This window comes from Falco biarmicus, chromosome 6 (assembly GCF_023638135.1).
Source record: "Falco biarmicus isolate bFalBia1 chromosome 6, bFalBia1.pri, whole genome shotgun sequence".
Classification (NCBI taxonomy): Eukaryota; Metazoa; Chordata; class Aves; order Falconiformes; family Falconidae; genus Falco; species Falco biarmicus.
The window spans coordinates 80568361-80595951 of NC_079293.1; the positions used below are offsets into that span (position 1 = coordinate 80568361).

The 27591-nt window shown below is 39.9% G+C and overlaps 1 protein-coding gene across 4 annotated transcripts in view; it reads left to right on the forward strand.

The window, feature by feature from the left end:
• Positions 1–27591, forward strand: part of DISC1 (DISC1 scaffold protein) — a 207745-nt gene that overhangs the window by 63171 nt on the left and 116983 nt on the right. For all 4 annotated transcript variants that reach the window (XM_056343825.1, XM_056343823.1, XM_056343826.1 and 1 more), the window contains 3 exons: positions 3812–4047; positions 19643–19697; positions 24211–24313. In XM_056343825.1, coding sequence (XP_056199800.1) covers positions 3812–4047; positions 19643–19697; positions 24211–24313 — 394 coding nt within the window. The remainder of the gene's footprint in view (positions 1–3811; positions 4048–19642; positions 19698–24210; positions 24314–27591) is intronic.

A 27591-nucleotide genomic window follows, 5' to 3' on the forward strand; every position in this document is an offset into this window, starting at 1 on the left:
TGATAATCTAAGTGATGATTGGAGATGGCAGCCACAGGAGTTGTGTTAATCTCATTATGGAGAAGCAGAACTGGAAGGCTTGGTGGCTGGTGTGCACGCTTTAGCTTTCCTCATTATCTTTTAAAGTGTTCCTTTTATGTTCTAACTGGCCATTTTAATATTTCAATGATTTTCAGAAATTTTTGTTTGCAGACAAGGTTTTCATCCATTTCTGGTTAGCACTGACTAGAAATACACAATTCACCAGCTTTTGTTCCTGAAAGATGATTGATACATTTCATAAGGATGAAGGAATCGTCACAGAGCAGTTGGCATTTGCCAACAATAACTTTACACTGACACGTGATGTCACAACGTGGTAATTTGGCAAATGGAATATTTTTAAGATGGCTTCTGTCCAATTTTAAATCTGCAAGCCTTTTAAGCAAAATTCAGCTCTTTCTTTTCACTAGCCTTCAAAAATCTGTTTACTGTCTAGTACAAATCTTTCCTCCACCTCCTTTTAAACCTTGGTGATCACGCTCAGCAATGTGACATCCTAGCTAGTAGGTCTAGTTTTCTTTTTTTCTGTGGTCTTGCCTTGAAATCTCATTATTTTCGATATTTTTCTTCCTTTGGTGGATCCAATAGTATAACCATCTGCGTGTTTGTCTACACATAAATATATATAAAACCTAGAAGGAAATAGAGAAAAGCATCTTAGATGGCCATTGCAAAATCTTATTTAGATGAAGTGTCTTTTCTATCCTAGTCATCACCTTTGTATTGTTTAGATTTATTTCATCAACACATAAGAGGAGACAGTGTAGTTCAACATTATCGGTGTCCAGAAAACTATTTTTGGTGACCTAGATATCCAGCCAACCATCTCAAGATATTCAACTGAAAACTGCTGCACTTAAAACATTAGTGGATGTGGAGTCTTTATACTGGCTCCAGGTGAATCTTTATTTTTATGTAGTTATACTAGGGACAAATGAGCCAAGTTGCTGTACTGGCATACTATTTACGAGCATTTGATCAAAATCATTGTGAATTTGAGGTTCTGGAGAAGGCTGGACTATGCGGTTTGATAGCTCCCAGCATCCCTTAAGGATTGCTTCTGCCCAAAATCTGACATGATCTGAAGTCATTGTTACTAATTTTTTCTTTTTCCTCAGCCCTACTTTTCTTTCCTTTCCTTTTGCTTCTGCCCTCTCTCCTTTTGGTTCTGCATTTGTATTCAGGGATTTGAGAGCCTGTGACAGTATGTAAAATTTCATATTAAGGTTTCTGCCGCAGTCCGTACTTCATGGAGAACACCAGTCCATAAGTGAAGCTGGACTTTACAACCAGTACTGATTAACTGTCGTGTTAGAAATCTCAGCTTAAACTGAAACCCACAAAGTAAAACTCCAGCTTATGTTTAGTGAGCCGAGTATCATCTGCTGCTCCGTGCTGGGACTGTAAGTCCTTTTTATCTGTCCCTGGAGGCTGACCAAGAGCACATTAAAGGCTTCTTGTAGTTTCTGGAAAAGGATGTGGGAGAATTCCAGTTTACTGACTAAAATTTCCATTCTCCCAAGAATGCCTGTGAACTATTCCTGAGCAGAACAGCTTTCTCTCTGCGAATGCAGATTGTGTGCTTCTGGTATCTATTTCTGTTGTAAAAACATTTCAGTACTAAAAGTGTGTTTGTAAAACCAAATTCTGTTCATCTCCCTCTCTGTTCCCATGTAGGTTGCTTATTGCGGTGATTGCAATTACTACGTTTTTCACAGAATATGAAGGTCTTTGTATTAAGTAGAGCCTATTAAGATTTTGGCAGCATTCCCAAACCAGTAACACAGAGACAGAATTGTCCTTTGTGCGTGCTAAAAGACTGATTTGAGACTGAAAGAAACAAAACTGATGGTTTTGGCCTGCTGACCTTTCTGTCCTTGACAAATGCCTGTGGGTTGAAACGTGGGCCACTCTGTTCTCTTGTCACTAAATCTAAAACCAAAAAAGGAGGAAAATAATTGATGAATCTAGTGTTCAGCAGTAATATAAGTTGAAATTTTTGAGCCAGTCAACCTTTTAACATGCAAGAGCTGTTTCTTCTGGTTGTTTTTTTTAGGTGATACTCAGGGAGCTTGTTGCAGTACAGCAAGCCTGAAAGCGTGACAAAGTGAGCATTTAGTGAACTAAAATTCACTTAAATTACATTGAAAATCTTAAAAGAATGTTAAGGTTTCGAACTGAAGCACTCCAACACCAAAGAAATGCCGAAGTTAGTTATCTGTGCATATTATGTATGTTTTATGAGAATCTTTAATTGTGTGAGCATGCCTGTTTTGTTGGTTTTTTTTTTTTTTTTCCCTTGGATTCCTGCCTCATACATTGCTGAAGATGGAAAGTGCTTGTTCAGGTATTCAGAGTACCGTTTTATCTTCATTACTCAGTATTTGGCCCCAGCACCCTTTTACTGTATGCCACTCAAACTCCCTTTTGGATGCAGATTTATTAATTTGTGAATGGGCTTCTTTTACAGCATTAAACAACATGGCATCTAAGTGATTCAAACCCACTTAATTTTATCTCCGTAATGTTGCTTTGGATGAAGAGATATTCTTACTGCCATTTTACAGACAGAATGAAGGAGTGAATTGCTATAAAAAGCTATATGGTAGTTTCTAATGTTGGTTATAATGCCTAGTTAGCCCTGAAAAATTTTTGTTTGTGGGTGGGTTTTTTTTGTTGGTTTTTTGGAGGTTTTTTCCCCATTTTTTTTTTTTTCTGGACTGAATGTGGTCAGAGGATGGAATTATGAGCTTTGTTTTCTCTTGAGAATCTATAGATAGCACTTCAGAAACCCCTCTTGTTGGTTGTATGGAAAACGGTGAACATTCAGTCTGCGGAGGTAATAGTTTACGTTGCTTGCAAAGTTTCACAGAGATGGTAAGAAATGTAGAAATGCAATAAAATTCTCCAGTATGGTATTAAACTACTTTGATAGGAAGTAGTTCTCTCTGTGTGTGTGTGTTTGTTGTTTGGTTTTCGTTTTGTTTTTTTCCCCTTACTTTTCAAATTCTGGGACAAATGAGCCAAGGGCCACTTATTAAATAACTTTATTAACTCAGCAACCCAGACTCCTTCACAAAGTGCTTTTTCCTTGGGTGCAAGCGATCTGTTTTCAAGGAAAAATTGGACTGTGCTCTTGCAAGAGACATCAGTATTGTAACGCATGGGGTTTGAACTTCTGGCAAGAGTACAACTGACCTTGAAGCTCTGGTCATTTTAAGCCAGGGTAGGATTTTGTGCTGTTAATCAAAATTAAATATTAACAATCAAAAGGACTAGCCAGACAGTGATTCACCACCTGCATCCCGTGCCTAATGTTTGATTGGAAGCCTAGAGGAATTATTGCAGGAATATTCTGCAGGAGGACAGAGAGATGGTTGTTCAGATAGCTACCAGTCTGTAGCAAGATTCTGTTGTCATGGTTGAACTCTGAGGTTTTGGGTTTTTTGGAGGAGTTTTTAACTTGGAAATACCCACGTATTTTAAAGGTAAAATGTGTCTGGCAGTTGCTGTTGGAAGAGGAACCTGAAATTTAGTGTTGAAATGTAAAGTAGGGAGTTTCCAACTGTGGAAGCACTACATTTTCTAAGTACAAAAGGTATAAGAATTTTTGTATGTCAACAAAAAGAATGTCTTCTCGTTTAATATTGGTGCTAAATTGGACCACCTTAATTCATGTTACTTCTGAGACTTGTACTGAGACTTCTTCTAGGGGCGGAGGGAGTTCTTTACAGGGTTCATAGTAAACTCATGTTTCTTTTCTATGCAGAAAGAAATTGAAGACCTCCGAGCAAGACTGGCCATGTTAGAAACAAAAGATCAACAGCTGAGAAGAGAAATTGAAGAGCAAGATCGGCTTATTCAGTCACAGGACTGTGAACTGACTGCTTTGCTTGGCTGTGTTTCTCTGAGAGAACTACAGGAAGTAAGCAAGGCTGTGGATGACACTTTGGCATCCTCCTATCAAATTCCATTCAGTCTGGATCTTCCGGGGACAATAAAGAGGTATTTAAATTTCAATATCTTGCCAGTGGTGCAGTCTTGTATCTTCCCCAATGTACTGTTGAAATGGCTGTCAGCGGTGTTCTTCATAATTGTGCCAGCTAATTAGCTGGATTCAGACACTTTAAAATTTTCAAAGAACAGATGTTGAAGTTCTAATATTAATATGCTTCCTCAGGAAGGAAGGCTTTGTAGTTATTTGGAAGTCTTGCACTTAGTATTTTTTTTATGGTAGAGCCACCTACAGAAAGCATATGTATCCATCAGTTGTTAATACCTATTGTCACTTTAAACTATTTCTTGTTAACTGGTGGAATTTTTTTGCCCAGCTTCGTAGTGCAGTAATTAAAACATATGTCTCACAGCCTGGAAGTGTGTTCTAGGCACCATCCAAATAAATATTAGAGATGCTTCTTGCTTCAGTGAACTTCCAGTCATGATAAAGACCGACGTGATGAGTGTTAGGCTCAGACCGTGAACTGGAAGTAGTGAGGGAGGGGATGCAGCATGAAGACTTTTGGGACATCTACAGTTAAATGCATAGCATATGGTTCCTTTAAATGGAAAAGTTGCTGCTTTTGGTAACCTTTTGGAAATAACCTCATCTTTATTTACAAAAGCAATAGAAGCGCTCGGGGCCTAAACCATACTGGCAGTCAATGGGACATTGGTAATGGAACTTTGAAAGTGTGTTACTGCTGCTGTGTCACCAGGACAAAATAAAATTTGTATTTATCTGAACTTGCATTTCTTCCAGATAAGCAATAACTATGTTGCTTGCAATTTTTTTTCTCCCTTCATGTTTATTGAATTTAGTTTGGTTATATTAACATTCATGAGAAATTGCTGCTCATGTGTGCTAATTTATACAGGTTTTTTTAAACTCAGCAGAACATTTCATAGAGGACGTACTGCTCTCTTCTGAGATTTGTTTAAAATTTTAAATTAGGTTATGGGAAGTAGTTTCTTGAATTAAGTTTAATTTGTTTTAACAGTGTCTTATACCTGTGTTTCTGAGATTGAGGAATGAAAGGTCTCAAGCAGTCTGTTGAGAACCCGTGCTTTGATTTGAGTTTTCTCTTAGTATTGGATTTGCTTATGAAAGAATATTCAGATTTATTTTTTTTCCTCTCACATTGCTGATGCAACATTTGAGTTGCACTTAAGTCTTTGGGAAATTATTTAAAGATAAATTAACTTTGAGCGAGTTCCTCCTGAGTGGGTTCAGAACTTCAATGAAGATTTAGAATTAGTTTCTTTCCTTTCTGTTAATTTTTAAAAGATGCCTTGAATGGAAGCTTTCTGTTTTTGTTCTGTTTGTTGATCAGCTTCATGTCACCAGGGCCAATGATGAGATGCTTTTTCTCTCTTTACTGTAGCTGGAGTTCCCCTGTTGCAAATTCGTAAAGCTAAATGCTGGTTTGGGCTGCACAAGCATGCACGCTTAGGCAGGCATCTGTGACAGCCTTTGGGAGCAGTTTATCTCTCCTGTATCAGGTTGTAGTTGGGTGCTCTTGTCAAACCCCAAGGCTTTTTCTGACCAGAACTAATGGCAAAGATGCAGATGCCCGCCTGTGGCATGGCCACGTGGAAGCCAGAGTCCTTGGTTCAGAACATGGAAGCTCTGCATTTAGGTCTTCTGCAGCCTGACTGGATCTGAACCTATAGCCTCACCTGGCAGGGACTTCAGCGTCCTAGCAGGGAGAATGCTCCATTGCAGTTTTTAAGCTGGGACTTAATGTGTCCAGGAATGCAAGCCCAGAAATCTAGTAAAAGGCACAGGCAAGAGGAGACCTGATTCTGGGAGGTGAAAGCAGAGAGGATTAATGGTTATAGATGAGAGAGAGACCTGGTGGTCATAGTTGTTCAGGGAGTTGGCAGCTGTCCATCAACGAATTGCTAGATTTCTTTTTTCTCCTTCTTCCCAAATTAAAAGCTAAGTGAGCTGGCAGGAATGTGTGCAGCCTTTTCAAGAAGCAAGGCACCGCTCACTGTCTTTTCAGCAGCTTTTTTCTTCTCTGTAGGAGATGGTGGTGCTCTTTGGATAAAAAATGCTCTGTAGGTGTTTTCTCTACATGATGTGGCTTCTTGGTCTGATATGTCCCATGCAAAATCTGCACAAGCGTTGTACATGCTGTGCCTGCTGCTCTACTGGAAAATGCACAAGCTGTTGGGAGCACAGACTGAAATCTTCAGTCCAGCAGTGTGACTCAACCACTTGACATTATCATGTGGCCTCTTCCTTGCCTTTGGTTCTCTAATCTCTTCCCCCAAATCGTTTGCTACTTTAGGTAGCAGAAAGGATCAGAGAGCTGTGCTTGAGTGATGGTCAGCAGAGAAATTTCCAGCATGGGTTCTCTGCCACTTCTTGCTTTCAGGGCAGGCTATATATCCAGTAGGGCTGAGGGTAAGAAAATGCCCCTGCAATGGTTGCAGTTATCTTACTGTGAAACTGAACAGTGATGGGAGTCTTCAAGCTGTGCAGTCCGTCATACCCCTAGTGATCTGATGTCTGCATCCAGTCATGTTCTGTTCTCTCTTTCCGTAAGATGGAAAAGCAGTAAGATGTCTGGTGTGGATATACTTCCTGTGTGCCTGCGGGCATCCCTTACATTGTCATACAATTATAGAGTAATTTAGGAGGTCATCTTGTCAAACTCCTGCTCAAAGCAGGGCCGCAATTTCCAAGTGAGATTAGGTCACTCAGGACCCATCTGTCGGAGTTTTACGTGTCTCTAAGGGTGGAGATTTTGCAGCCTTGCTAGGCATCCTAAATTTCACCACCCTTACTGTGAACTCTTTTTTTTTAATCCCCCCATCTCATATCTAGCCAGAATTTCTATCATTGCAATCTGCATTGGATTATCCTAAATCAGTACTTGTGAAAGGCAATTGTATATTAGGTAGCAGGTTAAAATACTTGATGAAGCCAGTTCAGCATATTAGTTTTACATTCCAAAGTCTTAGGATATTTAATGTGAAAGAGGTTTTTCTGGAAATGCACATTTTATTTTATGAATCATTGCAGAGAAAAAAAAATTTCAAGTCTTCTAAAATTAAGGCTATCTGTGTGAGAAATAAAGCCATTGCTCATGCACATATACTAACGATCAGTGTTTATGTCAAAGTCGTTCAATATTGATGGGCTGTAAATTACAAGCTCCTGGCTATTGGGTTGCAAGATACTAAGTATTTATTTTAACGGCGTTGTACTAGTCAGTAAAGTACTGCTATAATGTGCTTTTGCGTAATTATTTGTAGGGTACATGAATTGCATTCAGCACTGGAATAACACATGGCTGATGTGAAGCATCTCTTAAGACAGTCTGTGCTACAATGAATCATATTGAGTGACTTGCAGTTCACTATAAAATACAAATTATTTTGCTTTTCTTCATCTAAATGTTATTAAGTAGCAACTTACTAAAGCAAACTTCAGGGAACATGAGAAAACATCTTAAATGAAGACTAATTGCCCAGAGAGAAGCGTGTGGAAGCAAGAGAGCAAGTCAATGTAACGTTGGGTTGAGCTCGTTTCTAAGCTTCTTTTTCTTGTCAAACGTTGTTATTTTCAGGAAGATTAATAATCGTTTGTTTTGTCTTGTTTATCTTTGGTATGTGGTGGACTTCTTGAAAACAAAAAGCCTTTGTCAGTAACTATAGCATGCTTTTGAGTGTGAACGATTGGGAAATGTTAAACACGTTACCCTGGGCTCTTTCTTGTGGGCTGGTGGAAGCTGAGGTTAAAACTTGGCTGGTTAATGTGCAGACAAATATACTCACTTGTGTTTTGACAGGGATTCTCATCGAGGTTGAGACCACAGAATGTGGTCCTTTTGCTCATCCAGGCAGGCCTACTTGCTTTTGGTAAACTGAAGGATGTAATCGTTACTATAAAGTGAGGAAATGGCAGTGCAAAAGCTTAGTTTGCCTGCGTGGGGTTGTGTGGAGTTGTGTTTAAAAGGTGGGAGCACCAGGTGTTGTGCGCACCACGACACATGTTAGTGTTTTAACTGAGGATGGCATATTGAAGTCAGAGGAAAATAGGTCTGAGTGTTTCAGTGTGAAGAACTTTCTCCTGGAGATTACAAAAGGTAATAAAATATTTTGTTTCCATATCCTCTACTGAAGGGGATACCATTTCAGACATATACATTTTAAATTAATGTATCTTGAATTTTCTAGTCATAAAATAAGATCATGTTAATTATTTGCCTTACTCTCTTTAGTACCCGTTGTTTCCTTTTTTTTTTTTTTTTTGGTTTCTTTTCATTTCACAATGAAAACCAGGGAAGTCTGTTATACTTCTGTTCATATTTAGCTTCATTTAGCATTTTCTCTTTTGGTTTTATCCATATCTAGAGATGCATGTGACTGTGCAGCATATCATCCTTAAAATAAATTGCACAGTTCCATCTGAACTATTGTCTGGGCACTGGATGCTGGTTGAAGGAAATAAATTCAATTAAATATCTTTCAAAATATTTGAATACTCTACCTCTTCTTCCACTTTTCCCGTGGAACAATTTTTAATTAGGAGGAATTTGTTCCACAGCGAGTGTGTGGGATCTTCTGAAGATACGGAAATTCTCTTTTCTATGTATTAGTTATTGTAGTACTGTTGTGGCCAGAGTCACAAGGAACTGAACTTGAAGTTTTATGCAACCAGTTCACTCTGCTTTAGTGATGCCTGGAGCTCATCTGACAAAGCTTAATTCAAAGTGAAATACAAATGCTCCGGGGTTTGAAAACTTTATTAGCTGGAATATACTCAGAGCATTCAACAACATCAGTTGAGGCCAAAGCCTGATAAAAGCAAAAAAGGTGGGTTTCTTTAGAGAAGTTGGTTTACCTGAGAAAAGTTAGAAAAGAACATTTATACATAGTTTCACGTATTAATTTAGGAAGTGGCATCCAGAATGGGCTGTCATGTACTGTCATTAGGAGAGAAGATGTTGTAAACGTTTTGTTGTTCTTCAAAGTGTATGTCCACATTAAATTTCTGGTGAAATTAGTGGTTAGCAAGCTGCGTGAAATTACTGAAGTAGTCTGAATGCAGCCATGTTTATTCGTAACAGCCTTTCAACAAAAATCTTAGCTTTAAAGAACTGTATTTAGAAGAAGCAAAATTGTATCCTATCCTTTCAAAAAGATATCTGTTGTTTGCTAGATAACATGCAGTCTACCCAGGAAAGTTTCATTTAAATACATGGTTTGAAGTTTTCTTTGGCTATTTCTGTGAAAATGCATACATATTAAAAAATATCCTCTGGGAATAAGAAGGTAGCACGAATATGAAGAGCAGAGGGATGAAATGGCTTTATAGCATCAAAAAGTTTCTGCTGCAGTGCCTGGGCTGCCAATGTTCCTACTGTTTGCTGGGCTTGTGTGTAGGACAGCAGAGAACTGAATTGTACTTTTAATGCCAGATGGTCTCGGAGTTTTTACTTCTGGGTTTACTACTTGTTTTTTTGGGTGGTTTGGAGCTTTTTTGTTGTCTTCACTTTTTCCCAATTTCACCACCTTAGTGGTGCTTAATTACAAGTAGAAAGTGATGTTGGTAGGTAGGTTAGAGGAAAAATAATCTAAACTTTTTTTTTTTTTTTTTAGAAAGATCTTTCTGAATATTTTCAGGAGAGACTGCTCTGCTTGGTTTTGAGTCAGACCATGAAGACCCCAGTGGTTTAGCAGACATCTAAGCACATTGCATTGTTATGGAACTTCTGGCCTCATTTGGTGCTGGGGAGGTTTTAGCTGTTCCTGGGACTGGCTGTACATAGAATTGTTTTCAGCAAGTCACTGTTGCTTTCATTTTCCCAGGCAACTTAATTTACTTATGGGTCTTTCACTTGGTGGGTGATTTTCACATGCTGCATCATCAGGTGTCTGCCTTGTGAGGATGTCAGCAATCCTGTGCTGCTCCCTTGGCAGAAAGGCTTTCTGCCCTTCTGACGAGACTTTCCCTCTCCTGCCATCAGTTGTCGGCACCTGACAGCCACTTGCCTTCCCAGATAGTGTTGTATTTCACAGATGGTGGTGTAAGCATGGGTGTTGTGTGCATGTGTGTCTGGTCTCTATAAGATTCTTGCTTCTGTGCTGTGTGAGAGGATAAAGCTTCTGGGCTCTGTCCTCTGTACTTTTCCCTATTTTGTGCATGATCTGTTGTCTTTTTCTCCTTAAAAATACGTCTTTGAAACACACAGCACACTATCTGTCCACATGGTGTTGCTGTAAAATATCAAAAGTCCAGGGAAAGGATAATATTAAAAGGGAGTGCAAGTAAGAAAAATAGGTGAGAGAAGAGAGCTTTTCCACCTTTGTTTCACTTTTACAGATATGCATGATGAAATGCGTGTCTTGAGCTGTCAGATGCACAGGCAAAACAGGTAACTTGTGTAGTGGCCACCGCAGCTAAGGCTTCGTCACCAGGTAATAGGAGTGAAGAAGTGAGAGCTCTCGGTCACCTCGCTAGTTCAGTTATTTTAGCTTTGTAGGTCTTCAGGAATTGAAAAAGGGTGTTTGCGTGTGAAATACACCACGTGAAGAAGTGCTGCACAGCCCCAGAAACAGGTCTCCCTGTTGTTTACTTCTGTCACAGTCATCAGGTCTGGACATGAGTCTTTAAGGTTTCAGTTCCTCCCCAGGCCTGTCCATGTTGACTTAATTTCAGTCAGTGATAAATCATCTTCCATGACACAAGCACAATACACAGGTCGCTTTGAGTATTTGCCTTACTGCCTGGACTTAGGGCCCTTTCATGCTGCTCTGATCTACTTTTTTTAAAGCTTAACACAGAGTTTTAAAACTGTTCTCTATGGTAGGAAATGTGTCTCTGTCTGTGCTACGAGCTGAATGAAAATACAATTTGGGTTCTTAAAATATAGCCAATACCACTGCTGCTACTATAGCTAGGTGTAGTGAAGATGGTATGGTGCCCTGTTTACTTAATTGTAGTTCTCTTGTTTAATGATCAATTGATCCATTCTATTCTGTGTGCTACAGCTTCACAAACCCTGGGGCGGTGAGCTTGCAGCAGAGGAGCAGAGCCAGAGGATGTTCCCCATCACTTGGGGAGGACTCGGCCCTGGAAATTCCCTGGACATTCTGCCTTTGGAGTGACTGGCTGCACAGCCAGCTTCCTTTGCCACAAGGGACTTTTTGAGGAGAAACTCCCAATATTGTGTCAAATGTCACAACCCAACCTGAGCTTTGATAATAGGATTGTCTCGTTTTCAGCTAGTCCCACGGCTGGGTTTGTGTTTGAGAAGGCCATCATCTTGGCTTTCTCAAAGTTGGCTGCAGGCTTTTGTGAGATGCTAAGACGAGTCATAGGTGAGGGAAGAGGTCTGCCTCTTCCTTTGTGATGTGACTGATTAGGAGGCTCAGCTTTCTTTTTGTAGATAGATAGGTGTTTTCCTCTCTGTTTTTGTCTACCTAGGATTAATTTCATTCCTTTGTTCTCTGCCTAGGATTGAAGGGTGGATTCCTTGGGCAAGTGGCTTTTGCTTCTTTTTTTTCCTCACTGGTGGGAGCAACTCCAGAAGAAACTGTGTACTGAAAGCCTGGCATGCCACACGGTGTATGTATGTGCTTTAGCATGTGAAGTGAATTTGCTTCCTACAAGGGTGCAAACAAAAGTCATCAGACAAGAGCTGGCAGAGTTTGAAATAGTGGCAGAGGACTTCTTGAGTTGCCTATGTCTGAGCAGAGTGCTTTGTTCTGTGGCTCAGCAGTTCATAGTGACTCTGATCCCACCGGGATCCTTGCTGTAGGGAGGAAGAAGGGCTTCTGGTGAATTCTGCTCCCACGCTGTAGGTACTGGCCTTGCTTGGGAAGAACACGAGGGGTTGGAAACAGCAGGGAGAGTGTAACTTGGAGGACAGAGACACTCCTAGGAACCTGAAGTATTTTTGAACAATCTTAGAGGCAGTTTTTGTCCTTCCAGGCAGCATTATTATAGAAAGAAAAAGTCCCAGCAGAAAGATGAGTACAAACTGCTTTAGCACCCATGTATGCGGTGTAATGAGGAATCTGATTTTCCCTGCTGAGCATCTGGTTCCCCCTGCTTGCCTGAACAGCATCCAGTGGGATATAGCATCCTATAAAGTCTGGGCCACTTATGTACTGATTCCTCTGGGTATGCATATGATGAGTTTTATTTCTCTTTAGGGAAATATGGCCAGTTGTCCCAATCGAGTTATGATACCGAATTATTTTGTTTATAGTAAAGAGAAGCATATAATATCAATGTCCAGGGACAGACTCTTTCAGTCAGTGAAATACAATGGATGTTAATCCTAGGAGAATGATTTCAGCTGCTGTGGGCAAGATCTAGTTTTTGTGCACTCCAGGCAGATGTAGCAGAAGAATGGGGGTCTCCTGAACATATCAGAAAATCTCAGGAAAATGTTTGGATGTGATGAACTGCTGCTGCAGATAACTGTTTGATTGTGCCTTTGTTTTTGGTCCTATGTTCCCGTTTCACGTAGCAGCTGGAACAACTGCCACAAATGACAGAAAGGTGGTGGGAAATACAGCACCATGTGCATGGTTGGTTGAAACAGCCAGTTCGGCTGTCTGAATGGTGTGTTATAGGACCAGAAGATTCCTCAATCCGTGGCAATGAAAATTCAGCTTGGGTTTGTCGTTAATGATGCCAGTAGCATCTCCAAGCGTCTGTGAAGGGGTTGTTTCTGTTGGAGTGATTTTAGGCAAAAACCCCAGCTAGCATACTATACAGACTGTGGTGCTGCCTCAGACCTCCTATTGTGGGCATTAAAAAAAAACAACAGATCTTAATCATTCTTAGAAAAAATTGAGAAGCATCATCTAATGCCCTGATTTTTCTGCAAGCCTCCTGTAATTCAGGCTAGTGTCTGACAGCACTGCAGCAAATAAGGGGTGTCTCAATTTCGAGTTCTTGTGTATGTAAGAGCTTCTGGGCAGGGTGATGAGTTGTTATGGTCCACTTCAGGTAAGTATAGCTCTTTGAGAGTTGACAAAGGCAAGTGCAGTCACCCAGCGACACAGGAGTCAATGGGAAACCTTATTGGTAAGCTGAGGTTTTACGAAGACATTGGGAAAGTATACTTCTGGTTCTGCCTCTTGATAAATTCTGAGTGGGGGAGCACATGTATTGAAGGAATCCTTGACATAGCATAACAATGAAGATATACTGCCCTGCAAAAAGATCGCTAGAAAAAGAGCAAATTGTTGGAGCAAAATCAGCTCTCTGATGGTTCAGAGCTAGGTACATAATTTTGGGTTCTTATTCATATTCCTTGGAGAACTTTGTAGATTGAAATGTGCAGAAGATCCAGTGCTCCAGTACTGTAAAGTACATCTCTTGATAATTTTTGCCTCAGATTAATTTTTGAGGTTGGAAGCTTTCCAAGGTGACACTTTGCATTTTTCTTCTAATTCAAGTGACTAGTCCTTGCAACTGCCACAAATTTAATTTTCAGTATGAATTAAACACAACTTTTCCCTCTTATTTAGTGTCAAAGTCCATGCCTCAAGAGCACTGACAGGTTTAGATAGAGAAATTGGATTTTTACCACATCAGTTTAGCACCAGTTATGTGTTTTTAGCATTGTTTAACCAGCTCCGTCATCTTACAGAAGTTTTCTGTGGGTTGCATTGTCTAAGGAAAAATCAGTGTTTGGAAATCCCTGACTTATGTTTAAAGGATGATTTTGCTTTGCAGCACAGAGAGACGCTACTGTGAAAATCTCATTGTTTAAAGTCCTGTGGATCATTGCACAAAGATGAAGAGGAACTTACGTGCTTGACTGAAAAATTGCTTTCCTGGTATGGTAATATGCAGATGTGTCACCCAGTCAGGCTTATGAACATATCACATACAATGAAAATCTTGTTATCTAATGTCTTCCTTGTTTAGGGAGAATCAAACTTTGTGGTAGAAAGTTTATAAAGAAAACAAAAAGTGCTGTTTCACCCTAGTGCATTTAATGCAATCTAGCTCTGAACGTTCTTCATAGAGCAGAAGTGTAGGACCAGCAACACCCTTGTAGGTCTTGTCCTTGTAAAAAATCTCACATGGTATCTATAATCATGAATCTGTTGATTTTACTAAAAACTTTAGGTATAAGTATGTTTTCTTATTTATTCTTTTAGTCCTGCTTGTACATGTGTAGCTTAAAGCTGCCTCTTGTTAAGTATAGTTTTCTTCAAAAGCTTTTTTTCTGATTTGTCTTCAAAGCTTTCTGAGATATGCACATTAAAGGAACCATAAAAGTACAAGAAAGTTATTGATTGTTTGATTTGATTTTTGTATTGTTGATTTCTTCCTTAAAGGCCCAGCGAAGTCCATAGACTTAAGGTTTTTGGTGGCTTTTTGTTGGATTTTTGCCTTGATGTAGACTGTAGCAGATGTTTACAACAAATGTTCCCCAAGTAGTACTTCTGATTTCTTTTGCAAAGGAATGGACAAAGGCTTTTTTGGGAAGGTCAGCTTCTGTTTGCTGTTAACAGTAAGATTACAAGTGTAGGGCTTGCTTTATATATTTTCATCTTTTAAGAGAGTACAGTTTCTTGTGACTTCAGAATCAGAGAAGGAGTCATGTTAGAAGGCTGAAAGTTGGAGAAGTCATGCTCTGTGCAGGCTGTGACCATTAGGAGAAAGTTATCCTTTACAGGCAATCTCATTGCTCCGAGCCAAATTCAGATGTACTAAAAACTGTTTATATTTGCTGATAGTCAAGAAAATATTATTTAGTAGTATTTTCTAGAAGGGAATACATATTCATATGAATTGAGGTTTCAGCCTATCGTGCCTTCTCACATGCATACAATCTGAGTGTAGGTTTCTAGGCTGTTGCTCTTGAATTAGAAATTCAAGTATAGATAATTTTAATTTGTTCTGACTCGTGCTTAGTTTTAAAGAAACAAAAGTGCTTTTTGCTGAAGCACTGTGTTGTAGTGTGGAGTCAGGGAGTGAAATAACAGAATCTTTCAGGTGACAGTAATGTAAGGAAAAATATTTGCTGTTAAAGGGTTTCCTTTTGTCTTTCATTCTGTTCAGGCAGAGGTCAGAGATGGCTGCTCACTTTCTGTATGAAAATAAAAATTTCCAGTACAGAATTTATTTATTTATTTTACATTGGTACCACGTGTGTGGTATGTTCTATTGTGCAGTTATAGAAACTCCATTCTGACTAAATTTTTTTGTCACCGTATATATGTATTTTGCCATTAATACAGGAACTGTTTCTGCTAAAGCAGTATGCATTTATATATCCTGAATGTAGAGAATAGCATGACTTGCCTTTTGCCCATTTTCATTCTTTGAATTTTTTCTTAGGAAGCAAAACATAAATACACAATAGCCTGGTATGCAAAGGGAAGTATGCTAGCAAAGTGGAAGGAAAGACATTCAGAAACGTGCCTTCCTTTAGCAGAAAGCCATTCTTCCCAGTATTGTGCTAGTCAGCCTTCCTCTGAACAAAGCCACTTCCACAGTGTCTGTAATTCCTGCATGTAAATCATAACTACTTAGAATATTTTCTAATTCTTCTAAATTAAAGGTTTCTAAACCATTATCTGTTATATACATTCAGTGTCCTCTGTAGTCATGTGGGAAGCCTGTGACAGAGTGAGGAATGTGTGAACCAGACCACTCGCTTCCAAGTCTTCCTTCTGTCCCCTATTGCGTTGAACTGGCTTGCTTTATTTTTCCAGCACACCATTCCTGATTATGAACATCATTGTCTCAGCAGATTCCAACTGTGTTATTACAGTTCAACATACTCAGTACCTGTTTTTCTTTGAGGGCACTAAAATGAGGTATTTAAAAGGCACTGACTTGCTTGAAGTATTTGGATCTTAAAATTTTTCCGTAGTCTGGTGTCACCTGCCAAGTCAGCCTCAGCTCCTGAATGTGCAGCATTCCTACATACTTCTGCAGCTCTCCAGCTGAAGTCTGTGTTTTGCCAAAGTATTACTTCATTCGTCATGCAGAAAGGGTAATTCCTCAGCTCCTGCTTTCCTGTTCTGGTCTAGCATGTATACAATGAGGCCCTAGCATGTAGCAAGTCTACGTTCCTTTTCTTCTCTCCTTGTTATGGATCCTAATGTGCGTAAATCCATTGCAAGCCATTTAAATGATAGGCCTACGTAGCCATCTGTGTGCATGAAGAAATTACACATGAGATATAGATTGCTGTCCGTTCTGGCAGTGTTTAAAAACCTTTCTTTTCCTGTGTTGAGTCAGTTAAATTTGCGTTAATTGAATTCCTGTCTTATTCTAGTCCTTCCATCAGCTGGGTCAAGAACTTTTGCTTTCTCTGTGATGGAGTTAGCTTATATTGAATTTGAGAAGTAAGTTCTAAATGGTCATTATAATAGATTGCAGAGACACTGAGGACAAGCAGTCAAATTCTTGATTAGCGGTTCTTCCAGAGAAGAATAGCAATGAGTCAAAACTATGAATGTCTTCCCAGGCAAGAATTTAGTGTTGTTCCAAGGAGCTCTTTTTGAAGCCATTTTCCCTGGCAGTAATAAGTAAAGCAACTTTTAAGGAGACAGAATAGCCCTCTTAAAATGAAATATAATGTTCCAGGGTGGTGATAAAGTACTACTTCTGGTTCAAGTCACATGTAACAGATCATGGCTGTTAAAGGCCTTTGTTGGTAGAATGAATTGGTGTTGACTGTTTGGTTTCTCTTGCGGGTCATTAGCTTGTCAGTTAATTGGAAAGCTTGTGAGGGGCATCTCTGTGACGGTGTTTTGTGGTAGAAGGCGCCAACCTGGGAATAAACTTAGTTAAAAGCTGTTCATAGTTGGTAACTGTGTCTAGTTTGTACACAGTTTTGATTGCTGTGTGTGAATTGTATGATGGGATAGTCTTTAAAAAGGTATTGCTCTGAAGGCTAACAAGGTTTTGACACAGGATGCTGCTGTGAAATTTATACCATAAATAATACAAATACACATGTGAGAGCCTGCATGAACGCTGTAACTGTAACAAAAGGTTTCTTTAGATTCAAGCCTGTGCTTAATGCGGCTATCGCTAGCTTGAGTCAAAATGATGATTTACTAATGAGATTCTTTATTGATATGTGTCACGTTAATATAAAATTCTCTTAAAACTGTATTTCTGCAAAATTCTCTTTAAACTGTAGTCCTGCTGTCAGTGAAATGGCAGTGTGCGATTCCTTATTTATTTTTCAGTGACTTGATAGAAGCTCATAAAAAGAAATCTGGGTATAAAGTGTTTTTTCCCACTCAGCACCTGGACCTGGAAGTCCACATGGGCTTGTGCATCCTTGTTAGCAATATGAACTCTGCAACTGGGTCTTAGTTTGTAATGCTGTTTTGGATACATGGTTTAAAAAGATATTTTTTTTTAAAAAAAAGATCTCTCTTCCTGTTAGCTGTGTGAGTTCTGCAGAGGAGCGAAACGTTGTATGAACCTGGGGGGGGCTTCTGAGAGGAAAGTAAACAGATAAGAAGAAAGGCAGACAGAAGTGATTTGTTAAATAGGGGTGCCATCTTTATGCTGTTGTTCTTCTGGCTATAACTGCACTTTACATTTTATTGTGGCCTGAGTCTTTAGAGTGGAGTTTGATGAGGCAGTTTCAGAACAATTGGGTCAGTCACCCATTATTCATTCAATTACACACCACAGCCTCGCTGCTCCTTGTTGACATCTGTACAAAGCCCAGCTCTTTTTTACATAACCTGACCAGCTCAGACGCCGATTGTGGGAGATGCTGAAAGTCACTGGGAGCTCCAGAGCCTGAGAAAAGAAATGGCTAAATAGTTCATTCCCTCTGGCATGCCCAGAGGCAAGCAGGAAGCAGAGTATGTCATCGTTATACATGTAATATTTTGTGTTTTGCCCATATCTTGCTGTAGAAAAGGGAGAAAGTAGAGAAAAGTGGGAAATGGTGTTAAACCTCTTTTCCATAGCCAGCTGCATTTGTTTGTTGCCTTACACAACCCAACAAGTGTTGCCTTATGTTGTCTTGATCTGTTTCTGAGTGGACTGCCTTGTCTGGAGCTGGAGGGACCCCCGCGCTGTGGTGGTAATGAGGTGACTGGCCTTGCTGGGCTGTCGATTGAAAAGGTGTGTGCTCTGTGAAGCAGGGTATGAGGGAAAGCAATGAAAATAGTTCTTTCGTTAGCACCATTAAATGATGCACTGGACAGCTGAATTCTGCCTCTGAGGCTGTCTCACTGCTGCGTGTGGCTGGGTGAGATGGTCCAGCCAGCCCTTCTGTAGGTGGTCACTGAGTGCAAGTCCAGCTTCATGAGCTTTGGGGTTCAGACTTAAATAAGTGCTGACTCTTGAAGCAGTGCAGTACTTGGAAAATATGAAGGAGCAAGTTCTTAACAGAAAACTGAAATGAATAGAGGTAGGCAGCAGGGACTGTGTGCATGTCAAAACGGGCACTCAGTCTTAACGTGCTTTCTGAATAACAGTGACTTGCATTTCTTCCATTTGTAAAATGAATACAATGCTGCCTTATCTTGTGAGAGTATCATTGAAATAAATCCGGTGATGTTTCTGAGATGTTTGGATGCTTCAGGGCCAAACACTGAAGGAAAGCTGAGATATAAATTAATAGTTCTTTATTTGGGGAGAATATTAGCGGTAGGTTGTGAAAGAAGTACAATTTTTATAACACAGCTAAAAGGAAAAATTGAAATGCCATTGGTGGGGAGTGCTGACTGTCATGTACACTGAATTGAGGTGTCTGATGGAAAATAAAATAGTGTGTGATAAAGTAATTGAACACTGTATAAAAGTGTATGTCTACTAAGCAGGAGGAGGGAAGTACTGAAGTTGCCAAAGTAATCTATGTACTAACTCCTAATGTTTGATTTGACTTGGCTTTTTGAACTTTATGATAAAAATGTAACTTGTGAATTTATTTACAAGCACCAAAGGCACAGGTTTAAATTAGGTTTTGTAATATCAAAGTAGAAAATCCACCTGTTTTTATATGTGGAAGAAAACCTTGAATTTGTTCATATAAGCATGGGCAATGCCTCAGTTTCAGCTCACTGATTCAGTTTGGTACAAATATTTTGTAGGTTTTTATGAAAATAAACAGCAGTTATATTTCATATAAAATTACTGTGGTGATAAGTGACTGCAGTTGAACTTTTCCTGGCAGAGTTGGAAACTGGGTTGTAAAAGGATAGTTAACTGCAAACACTTTGTGTCAGAAACACCTTTGTGTTGGATGTTTGGATGGTAGCCTAGCAAAGCACCAGTCCTGGACACTACTGGGAACTTCTAAGATATGGTTACACAAGTAATCATAGTTGTGTTTCAGATGGTAAGTAAAATATGTATAAACTCATTAATTAAGAACTGTAAAGCTAGTGTACAAAACATTTTGCAAACAAACAGGATTAAGTGGGTAGAAATTGGGTGGAAAAAAGGTTGGTTAGTCACTAGCATCACTGAAACAAAATATACAGATTTTTTTTCTTGGTATTGGCTCTTTTGCATTAGTATGAATCATCTTAAAGCCTATGTGTTTTCATATAAAAATGTGTCTTGTGTAGCAGACCGCGATGAGCAGAGAAGGTCAACTTTATTTTATTTTATTTTAATCCCTTCTAGCCTTCAGGAAAAAGAACAATCGTTCAGCCTGTCCATTAAAGAAACTACTGCCAAGGTAAGTGCACATGAGTTTTCAGTTCTTCAGAATATTTGGGTTAGCAGATAATAGTATGCATCTTAGCAAATTGTCTGTGTTTAGAAAGTTGGCTTTGTGTTGTTTCTTCTAAACAGATTTTGCATGTAAATATTTTCAAACATACAGTCTAAGCCCCTTCCCCCAGCTTTTATATGTGGGCAAGCTACAGAGATTATGCCTAAGGAAGCAGATGGAGTAATCTATTGTTTCTCGGTTTATGTTTACTAGTGATCAGTCTTCTTGCTCGTCTCCATTTAGGAACAGACTCCTCAGGTTTGTGAAATGAAAGTGATCTCTAGTCACAGCTGAACGTTTTCAGTCTTAATACAGAGGCTCTTACTTTCTGAGCTGACTGGTTTTGTTGGTGTGAGGGAAGAGCATGAATGAAGTGCCTCTTTTCCCTGCCCTTTCACTAATAATAAACTAGCAATCTCATTCTCATCTCCCTTTAAAAATACAAAGAAAAGTGATGTGGCCTATTTAGCATACCTTTTGTTTCTAACCAGAGATGTCAATACTTTTCCTTTAATTTTCTTATTTCTCATGGCTTTCTTCCAAGAAAGAGAATACTAAAGTTTTCTTTTTATTTCAGAAGGGCTCAGTGAGCCACAGAGCATCTTTGCTCCATGAGTGCTCTAGAAAACAAGGTCTATTAATGGTAGCTAATTCATATAAGTCCATATGGAACAGAGTGGAAAATATTTCTGGGTTTTGGTCACTAATGAATTTATACTGTGAAATAAGTTTATTTTTCATGTTTTTTAATACCACTCACAAAAATTAGTGAAAATTTTATCTTTATAATCTGTTCTTCCTAATAATCTTGACCAATGCTTTTAGCATGCTCTGTTAAATAGGTGATTTAAAGACTACATCTTAATACCCCTCCCTCCTTCTCTCCTACTTTATTTTGAGCTCATTCTCCTCTATTCCTTGCTTATGTACACATCTTGGCAAAAATTAGTATAGACTATTATAACATGATGCTTCCGCCTATATTTTTTAAATCTCTGTGAGTAAAGTATCAAGGAAAAGATTGTAACTGACCTATAGCTTATCTGCTAAAATGAGTGAGATATTTGGTACCTCAGAGTGATGTGTTGTTTCAAGCTATCTGCAAGCTAAAACATAGGTTACAGGTTTTGCCTTCTCCCCTGAAAATATTTGCCTCTTGAAGTTTTATTTTAGAACTGTGGTATCTAGAGACTTTTTCAATAGGAGCTAAAGCATTAGGTAACAGTTGAGAAGTCTGTGAGGTAGAATTCCACAGCCTGTTTGTTTCTTTAAACATTCAATAGATAAAATACTATTTTAATTTCATTCCATTCCTATGTGATGGCTTTTATTTATTAGAGAAGGTAAATAGAAAGCACGTAGTGAGAGACTCAAAATAATTTATTATTTTATTTATTCAGATTGTCTCGTGCTATTATTTTCTTTTCAAACTGAATAGAGCTGGTCTTTGAAATACTGTATGGGGAAAACACTACTTGGTCAAAGGTCTCTTCTTTCCCCCTGTGTCACTAGTATTTATATGGCCTTTTCTGCCTCATCTGTTTTGTTTTCAGCAGAGGTTTTAAAAGCTAAGATTCACCTGCTAGTGAAGGGAACAATCTTCCTTATTCACCACCTTCCTTGAGAAATTAGTATCTGCTTTTGCTACTGGCAGGATTGTGCTGCATGGGAGATCCAGGTGGACTGTCCTTTTCTTCAGGCAGTGTAAAGAGAATTTATCTTTTCCAAGGCGCTGTTGTAAAGAAAGGTGAAGGTTAGTCAGCTTATTTTTTCTTGAGATGGCTGGAGAAAAAGTAAATTTCAGTGCTTTAGTGTCCTTGGCCCTGTTTGCGCTGCTTTAGATTAACGTTGTATGCTGGAAAGATGGAAGAGGATGACAATGGGCAAATATGCTTTTGATATTTGCTGCTTTTCATCTTGATTCCACATATCTTGGCTAACCACAGAATCCTGCTGGTTTCAGATAGGCTGCTTTGAGTAGTGTTTATGTGTCTGAACACAGATTTGTAAGGTATATTCCTGAACAAGAGCCTTTATTTTTCCTTTCTTTTTTTTTCTTCCTGAAAGTCTGCTTTAAAAAAACCCCCTGCAAACCACTGAAGAGAATTTTTAAACAAATACAGTAATATTTGGATGTAAAGAACTTCCCTGAAATTGAAAGGGAGTTTCTTAGACATGGAGCTTGTTGGTCCATGGGCTGCAGCGGAGCTGGTCACTGAGAACAGGGAAAGGGGATTGCTGGGGCCACAGGCGCTTGCAGTCAGGCTGGTTGGAGGAGGATGGTGCATTCACTGGGAGCAAAGGAGGGTGCTGGCTTTGTGAATGTTCGTCATTGTCAGTTAAGAAATAACCTTTCCTTAGTGGCTGAATAAGCTACTGTAATGAATAATGGTAGCTGTTATTAAGATAAAATCATTAGAAAAAATTATTTGAATTGGAGCTTGTAGAGTAGAAGTGATGTAACACAGAAGCAGTGCTGTTAGTTTAGAGGATGTTATATTATTTTTGCCTCTCCCAGTCGCTCATTAAGCTATGTTGAACTACACCATGTGATAGCTCTGAAGATTAATGCTGTTCATTTATCTACAGAATACACGTGACATAGATAGAAGCAGGCGCTTGGTAACGTACTTATCTCATATTCCAGAAGAATCACCTCTGTGAGTTAAGAGGAACTGCCTTTAAGCCTGTGGTCCCTGTGTTTGGTCTGTTAATAGAGAGTGCCAGTGAGCTTCCTTCTGACAGTAGTCCTTACAAAGTGGACAGTGTTCACTAGAAACTGATTAAACCTCCCAGCTTATTTTGCATAATTGCCAAACAGCTGTCTAGTGGTAATGACTTTAAGTTACTACCAGCATGGGATATATTCATGCAGTTTTCCTGGAGCTGAAAAATTCCCCATCTAATTGCAATTCACTGAGCCATTCAGTACCCCTGAAGAGAGAGCACTGCTTAGAAAGAAGTCATTAAAAACTTCCAGATTTATTTTGGAGAGGTGAGACAGAAATGGCCTTTGGGTTCTTTGAGCACGTTTATTTGACTCTGACAGGTTTGGGCTTTTAAAAATATTTTAAGCGAATTTGTAGGCAAGTCACTTAGAAGGAGGTGTTGAAACAAAGCGAAATTTCTGGGAATTGAAAAAGTCTAGTAGGTGCAGAAATGATGATATATATATATGTTTTTAAATTAATAAGAAGACACTGAAATTTTTAGATAGTAGCAGCTACTGCTTGGAGGATAGTTCTGTTGGCTCAAGAAAACAGTATGACCCGTTCATGAATAACAGATGCTCTTAGTTAAAGCAAGAGGCTACTATCCATTTAAAATAATTTACAGTTAGTGTAATGTCTGCATTACTATATTTTAATTGTACAAACAGACAAGCTATTACAGCTGCAAGGCCTTTGCTCTTAAAAAGTGAAGTGATAGCTGTGCTTCTATTAAGCATGGTAGATACACTTGTTTTTAAGGGGGAGAAAAAAAGTCAAGGAGGGCAGGGAAAATTTCCTCTGGAGATTTCATTTCACATCTCATCTCTTCCCAACTGGCCTGTACCTCTCTTGACTATTGCGTTACCCTTCATTCCAATGAATGCAATGTTTTCTCAAGTGTCAGCTACAATTTTAAGCAAGTGTTTGATTTCTGCCTTCACAACAAGGGATTTGCATTAGTTTGATGATGGATTTTTTTTGTTTGTTCATTTTGCTTTCTTTCACAAATGGTGCAACATGGAGTAAGAACCAACATCTCTGAATATGTGGGAATTGTATGAATTGCATATGCTGTATAAGATCCTACTGAGGGGTAGTATACTTAAATGTAAAGTACAGAAACAGTTGAACTTCCTTTCTTTTTTTTCTCTCCTGTCTTTCTCCATGTTTTTAATGCCAATCCTGATTCATTGCTGAAGGAACTTCCAGTTAAAAAGATAAAAAAGAGAGGAAGTCAGAAACCTGAACTGTAGTCAGCAGTGTGTCCATTTGTGAAATGTACAGTATTGAGCCTTATTTATTGCTTGTGCAGAGAATTGACGATGGCTGCTTTGTCTTTTTTGAGTTAAGATGTGCAGCACAGTATATTTTGTGTAAAAATCACTGTACATCCTGTGTTACAGCATTTTAAACTGCAAATGTTGGCTTATTTACATTCCACTCCAGGCATCACTGCTGATGCTGAAATTGTACAGAATTTGTAAGATGGCCTTTCTTTTATGTGCAGTAGTGAAACAGGGCCTGCCTCATGCAGGTAGTTAATGCTAATACCGTTTCCTATTTTTATAAAAGGATGTGTGACAATGCCTGAATATTTTGATTTGTGTTGCATATTTCTCTGAAGGCATCACTTTTTATTAAGCTTCTTTACTTTGCTGTAAGATGTTATGTTGTGTCTGTAAACCAAGAACATTTGAAGCCCCGTTTAAGTTGCCTTATACTTTTCATGAATGAATTATATATCATTGCTGTCTGCTTCAATCTAGGTTTGCACGAGTCAGAAACTCTGCAGTACTTTGAGGAGGAAAGTGAGTGATATTGAAGCTCAACTACCAGCTCTACTTGAAGCCAAAATGCTGGCTGTTTCAGGTAAGTTTTAAGTGATGAGAAGGACTAACGCTGATGAGTGGCGTGTTAGCGGTTGTTGACCTTTCCCTAAGAAGTCTCAGCTATGAAAAGTTGTTGATGTGCACTTGTATAGATCTCTTGGAAGTATAGATCCTTCACACCAGGCTGTGTCATGCCTTGTGTGAAGTACTTCAGGCCCCTCTCCGTCGTTAGGAACTACTGGCAAAGTGAAAGGTAGTAAACATGCAAAGAATGTGGTACTTTTCCATACATGCAATTGATAAACAATTATCAATAGCTGTTCCTGGACCTAACAAGTTATATGCCTATAGCTCTCTAGCTACAAGCATAAATTTACAACAAAAGTATACTAATTACAAATGTGGCTTTAAATGACACTTTAAAATGGAATACAATAATTGGCAGCTTCTGCTGTTCAGGTCATTAAACAACTAATGTTGGCAGCAAAAGAGTGATTTGGTCCTTGGAGCACTCGTGCATGTTATTTACAACCAGTAAAACATTGAAATGTGATTACAGAGTCTGATACATAACAGCTTTACATGCCACTTGCTTGGGATTACTACACTGTTCGCTAAGGAAAAAAGGCAAAGCACAGTTCTGTCTCTTCAGTTTGAAGAGGTGTGTTTTCTAATTCAGCAAATTGTTTGCAGATGTGTTACCTAAGTGTCTCTTTGCTAGGCACCTGCCTCAGAGGGGAAGCTGAACAGGAGAGAATGGAGACTTGGATACAAGGAATCTTCTAGTGTTACACCAAGTAAAGAAAGGCTAGGGTTTTTTTAATACATGTCAAGATGATGTGTTGCAACTATCTGTTGGTGATTTACCTTCTGAATTAGATAGAGGAATCTAGTACCAGCACACATGATTTTTTTTTTTTTTAAATGGAACCTTGTGGAGTATCACATGGTTTGTTTGCCAGAAGCTGGTAACGCCAGGCTTGAGCGAAATCCTAAAGGAAATTCAGGGCCGGATCTTGTGTTGGTGCTGAGCATGCTCATTTTCCTTGCTTCTCATAACACCTTTTTGAAATGGAAGCCCTCTTTATTTCTCTGTGTCCCTCTGTGAGAGGTAAGCTCAGCAATCACCGTTCTCTGCCTGTGGGCTGTTTGAAAGTAGGTAATTTTCTTGCTTTCAGAAATGAGGACAAAGTTTTCCCCAGCCATTTTATAACTTTCTTGAGAGCAAAATAGCCATAAACTGGATAGCCAGAAAAGGTATACCTCAGTCTGACACTTTGAGAGAGTAAATGACAATTCGAGGATGATTTCCAAAACATTCATAACAATATTTTGTACTTGTTAGCTCTTGAAAGAGGTTGCTTGTTTCAGGAATTAATTCAGAAGACAATTTAATTCTGATGTTTCTATAAACTGTTTTCACAGTACTGCAACTATGATTGCTTTTCTCTGCTTTTTAAGAAGTAGCGGTGCCATTTCTTAGTACTGCTAAGCGCTGCTTCTTTTTTATTCTTACTCTGAAAAACTCTTACTTCAGGGAATTTTAATGACTGTGAATGGTACAGTCCTATGTTATTACTAAGGCAGAATTCTGGAAGGAACGGGTTGAAAGTAGAGGGCAAAAAGTAATTTGGTGACAGTGGATACTGTAGTGTCTTTACCTCATTGTAAGATATCACAGCCTTACGGGATGGTCAGGGTTGGAAGGGACCTCAGTCCAACCCTCCACTAAAGTGGTTTCAGCTAGAGCAGGTTGCACAGAGTTGCGTCCAGGTGGGTTTTGAATGTCTTCAGAGGAGACTGCACAGCCTCTCTGGGCAGCCTGTGCCAGCACTCTGGCACCCTCAAGGAAAAGAAGTTCTTCCTCATATTCAGATAGAACTGCCCATGTTTTGGCTTGTGCCCATTGCCCTTTGTCCTGTCGTTGGGCTCCACTGCAAGGAGCCTGGGCCCATCCTCTTGACACCCGGCCCTGAGATCTTTGTAGACATTGGTAAGATCCCCCTCAGCCTTCTCCTCTCCAGGCTGAACAGGCCCAGCTCCCTCAGCCTCTCCTCATGAGGCAGACGCTCCAGTCCCCTCATCACCTCCGTAGCCCTCCGCCGGACCCTGCCCAGCAGTTCCCAGTCTCCCTTGACCTGGGGAGCCCAGCCCTGGACACGGCGCCCCAGGTGCGGCCTCCCCAGGGCAGAGCCGAGGGGCAGGATCACCTCCCTGCCCCTGCTGGCCACGCTCCCCCTCACGCACCCCGGGGTCCCGCTGGCCCCTTGGCCACCAGGGCTCACTGCTGGCTCACGGGCAACTTGCTGCCCACCAGAACCCCCAGGTCCCCTCCGCAGAGCTGCCCCCCAGCAGGTCAGCCCCAGCCCGTACCGGTGCGTGGGGCTGCTCCTCCCCAGGGGCAGGACCCTGCTCTTGCCTGTGCTGAACCCCACGAGGTTCCTCTCCGCCAGCTCTCCAGCCTGCCCAGGCCTCGCTGAAGGGCGGCGCAGCCTTCGGGTGTATCGGCCGCTCCCCCCGGCTTCGTGTCACCTGCCCACGTGCTGAGGGCACGCTCTGTCCCCGCGTCCCGGTCACTGATGGGCAAGTTGAACAGGACCGGGCCCAGCACTGACCCCCGGGGAACACTGTGGGCCACAGGCCTCCAGCTGGACCCTGCGCCGCTGGTCACAACCCTCCGGGCTCTGCCCTTCAGCCACACACATTTAGTTGATGTGATGGCACTTATGTTAAATGCAGAGTAGTATGCAGACGATGCAGGGGAAATACAGGAATTAAAAACCAGTCAGCTCTCAGAAGACCTAAATGTAAAAAACCCAACCAACCAACCAAAAAAACCCACCCCAAAACCCCTGAAAAAAATAGAAATATTTTAGTGTTAGAGCATGAAGTGATAAAATCAGAAAAGCCAGGATGCGGAATGAATTGCATCTAGCAGAGAAGCAAGTCAGGAAGAGAAGATTTGGTAAATGCAGAAAAAGAAAGAGGAAGGAAGAGATAAAAATAGATTTTTAAAATTTTTTTTATGCTTTAACAAGGTGAAAACAGTGAGCAGTGGATAATACAGTGAGGGCTGCATTACTTGGTTTCTGTGTATTCCTGTGTTAGACATAAATGAATGACACCTCTTAAATAAAGCATAGTTAGGAAGTAGGTCTTAACCTTTAAGATACTGTAGGTACATATCCCCTGAACTGTCAGGCAGCTAACAGAATGTTAATGAACAGTTTGAATATATGAAATTGTTAGAAGGTGGGAGGAATTTTGGTTGAGTAATATCAATTATTTAAGGACAGCCTTGGAATAGCATGAAATTCA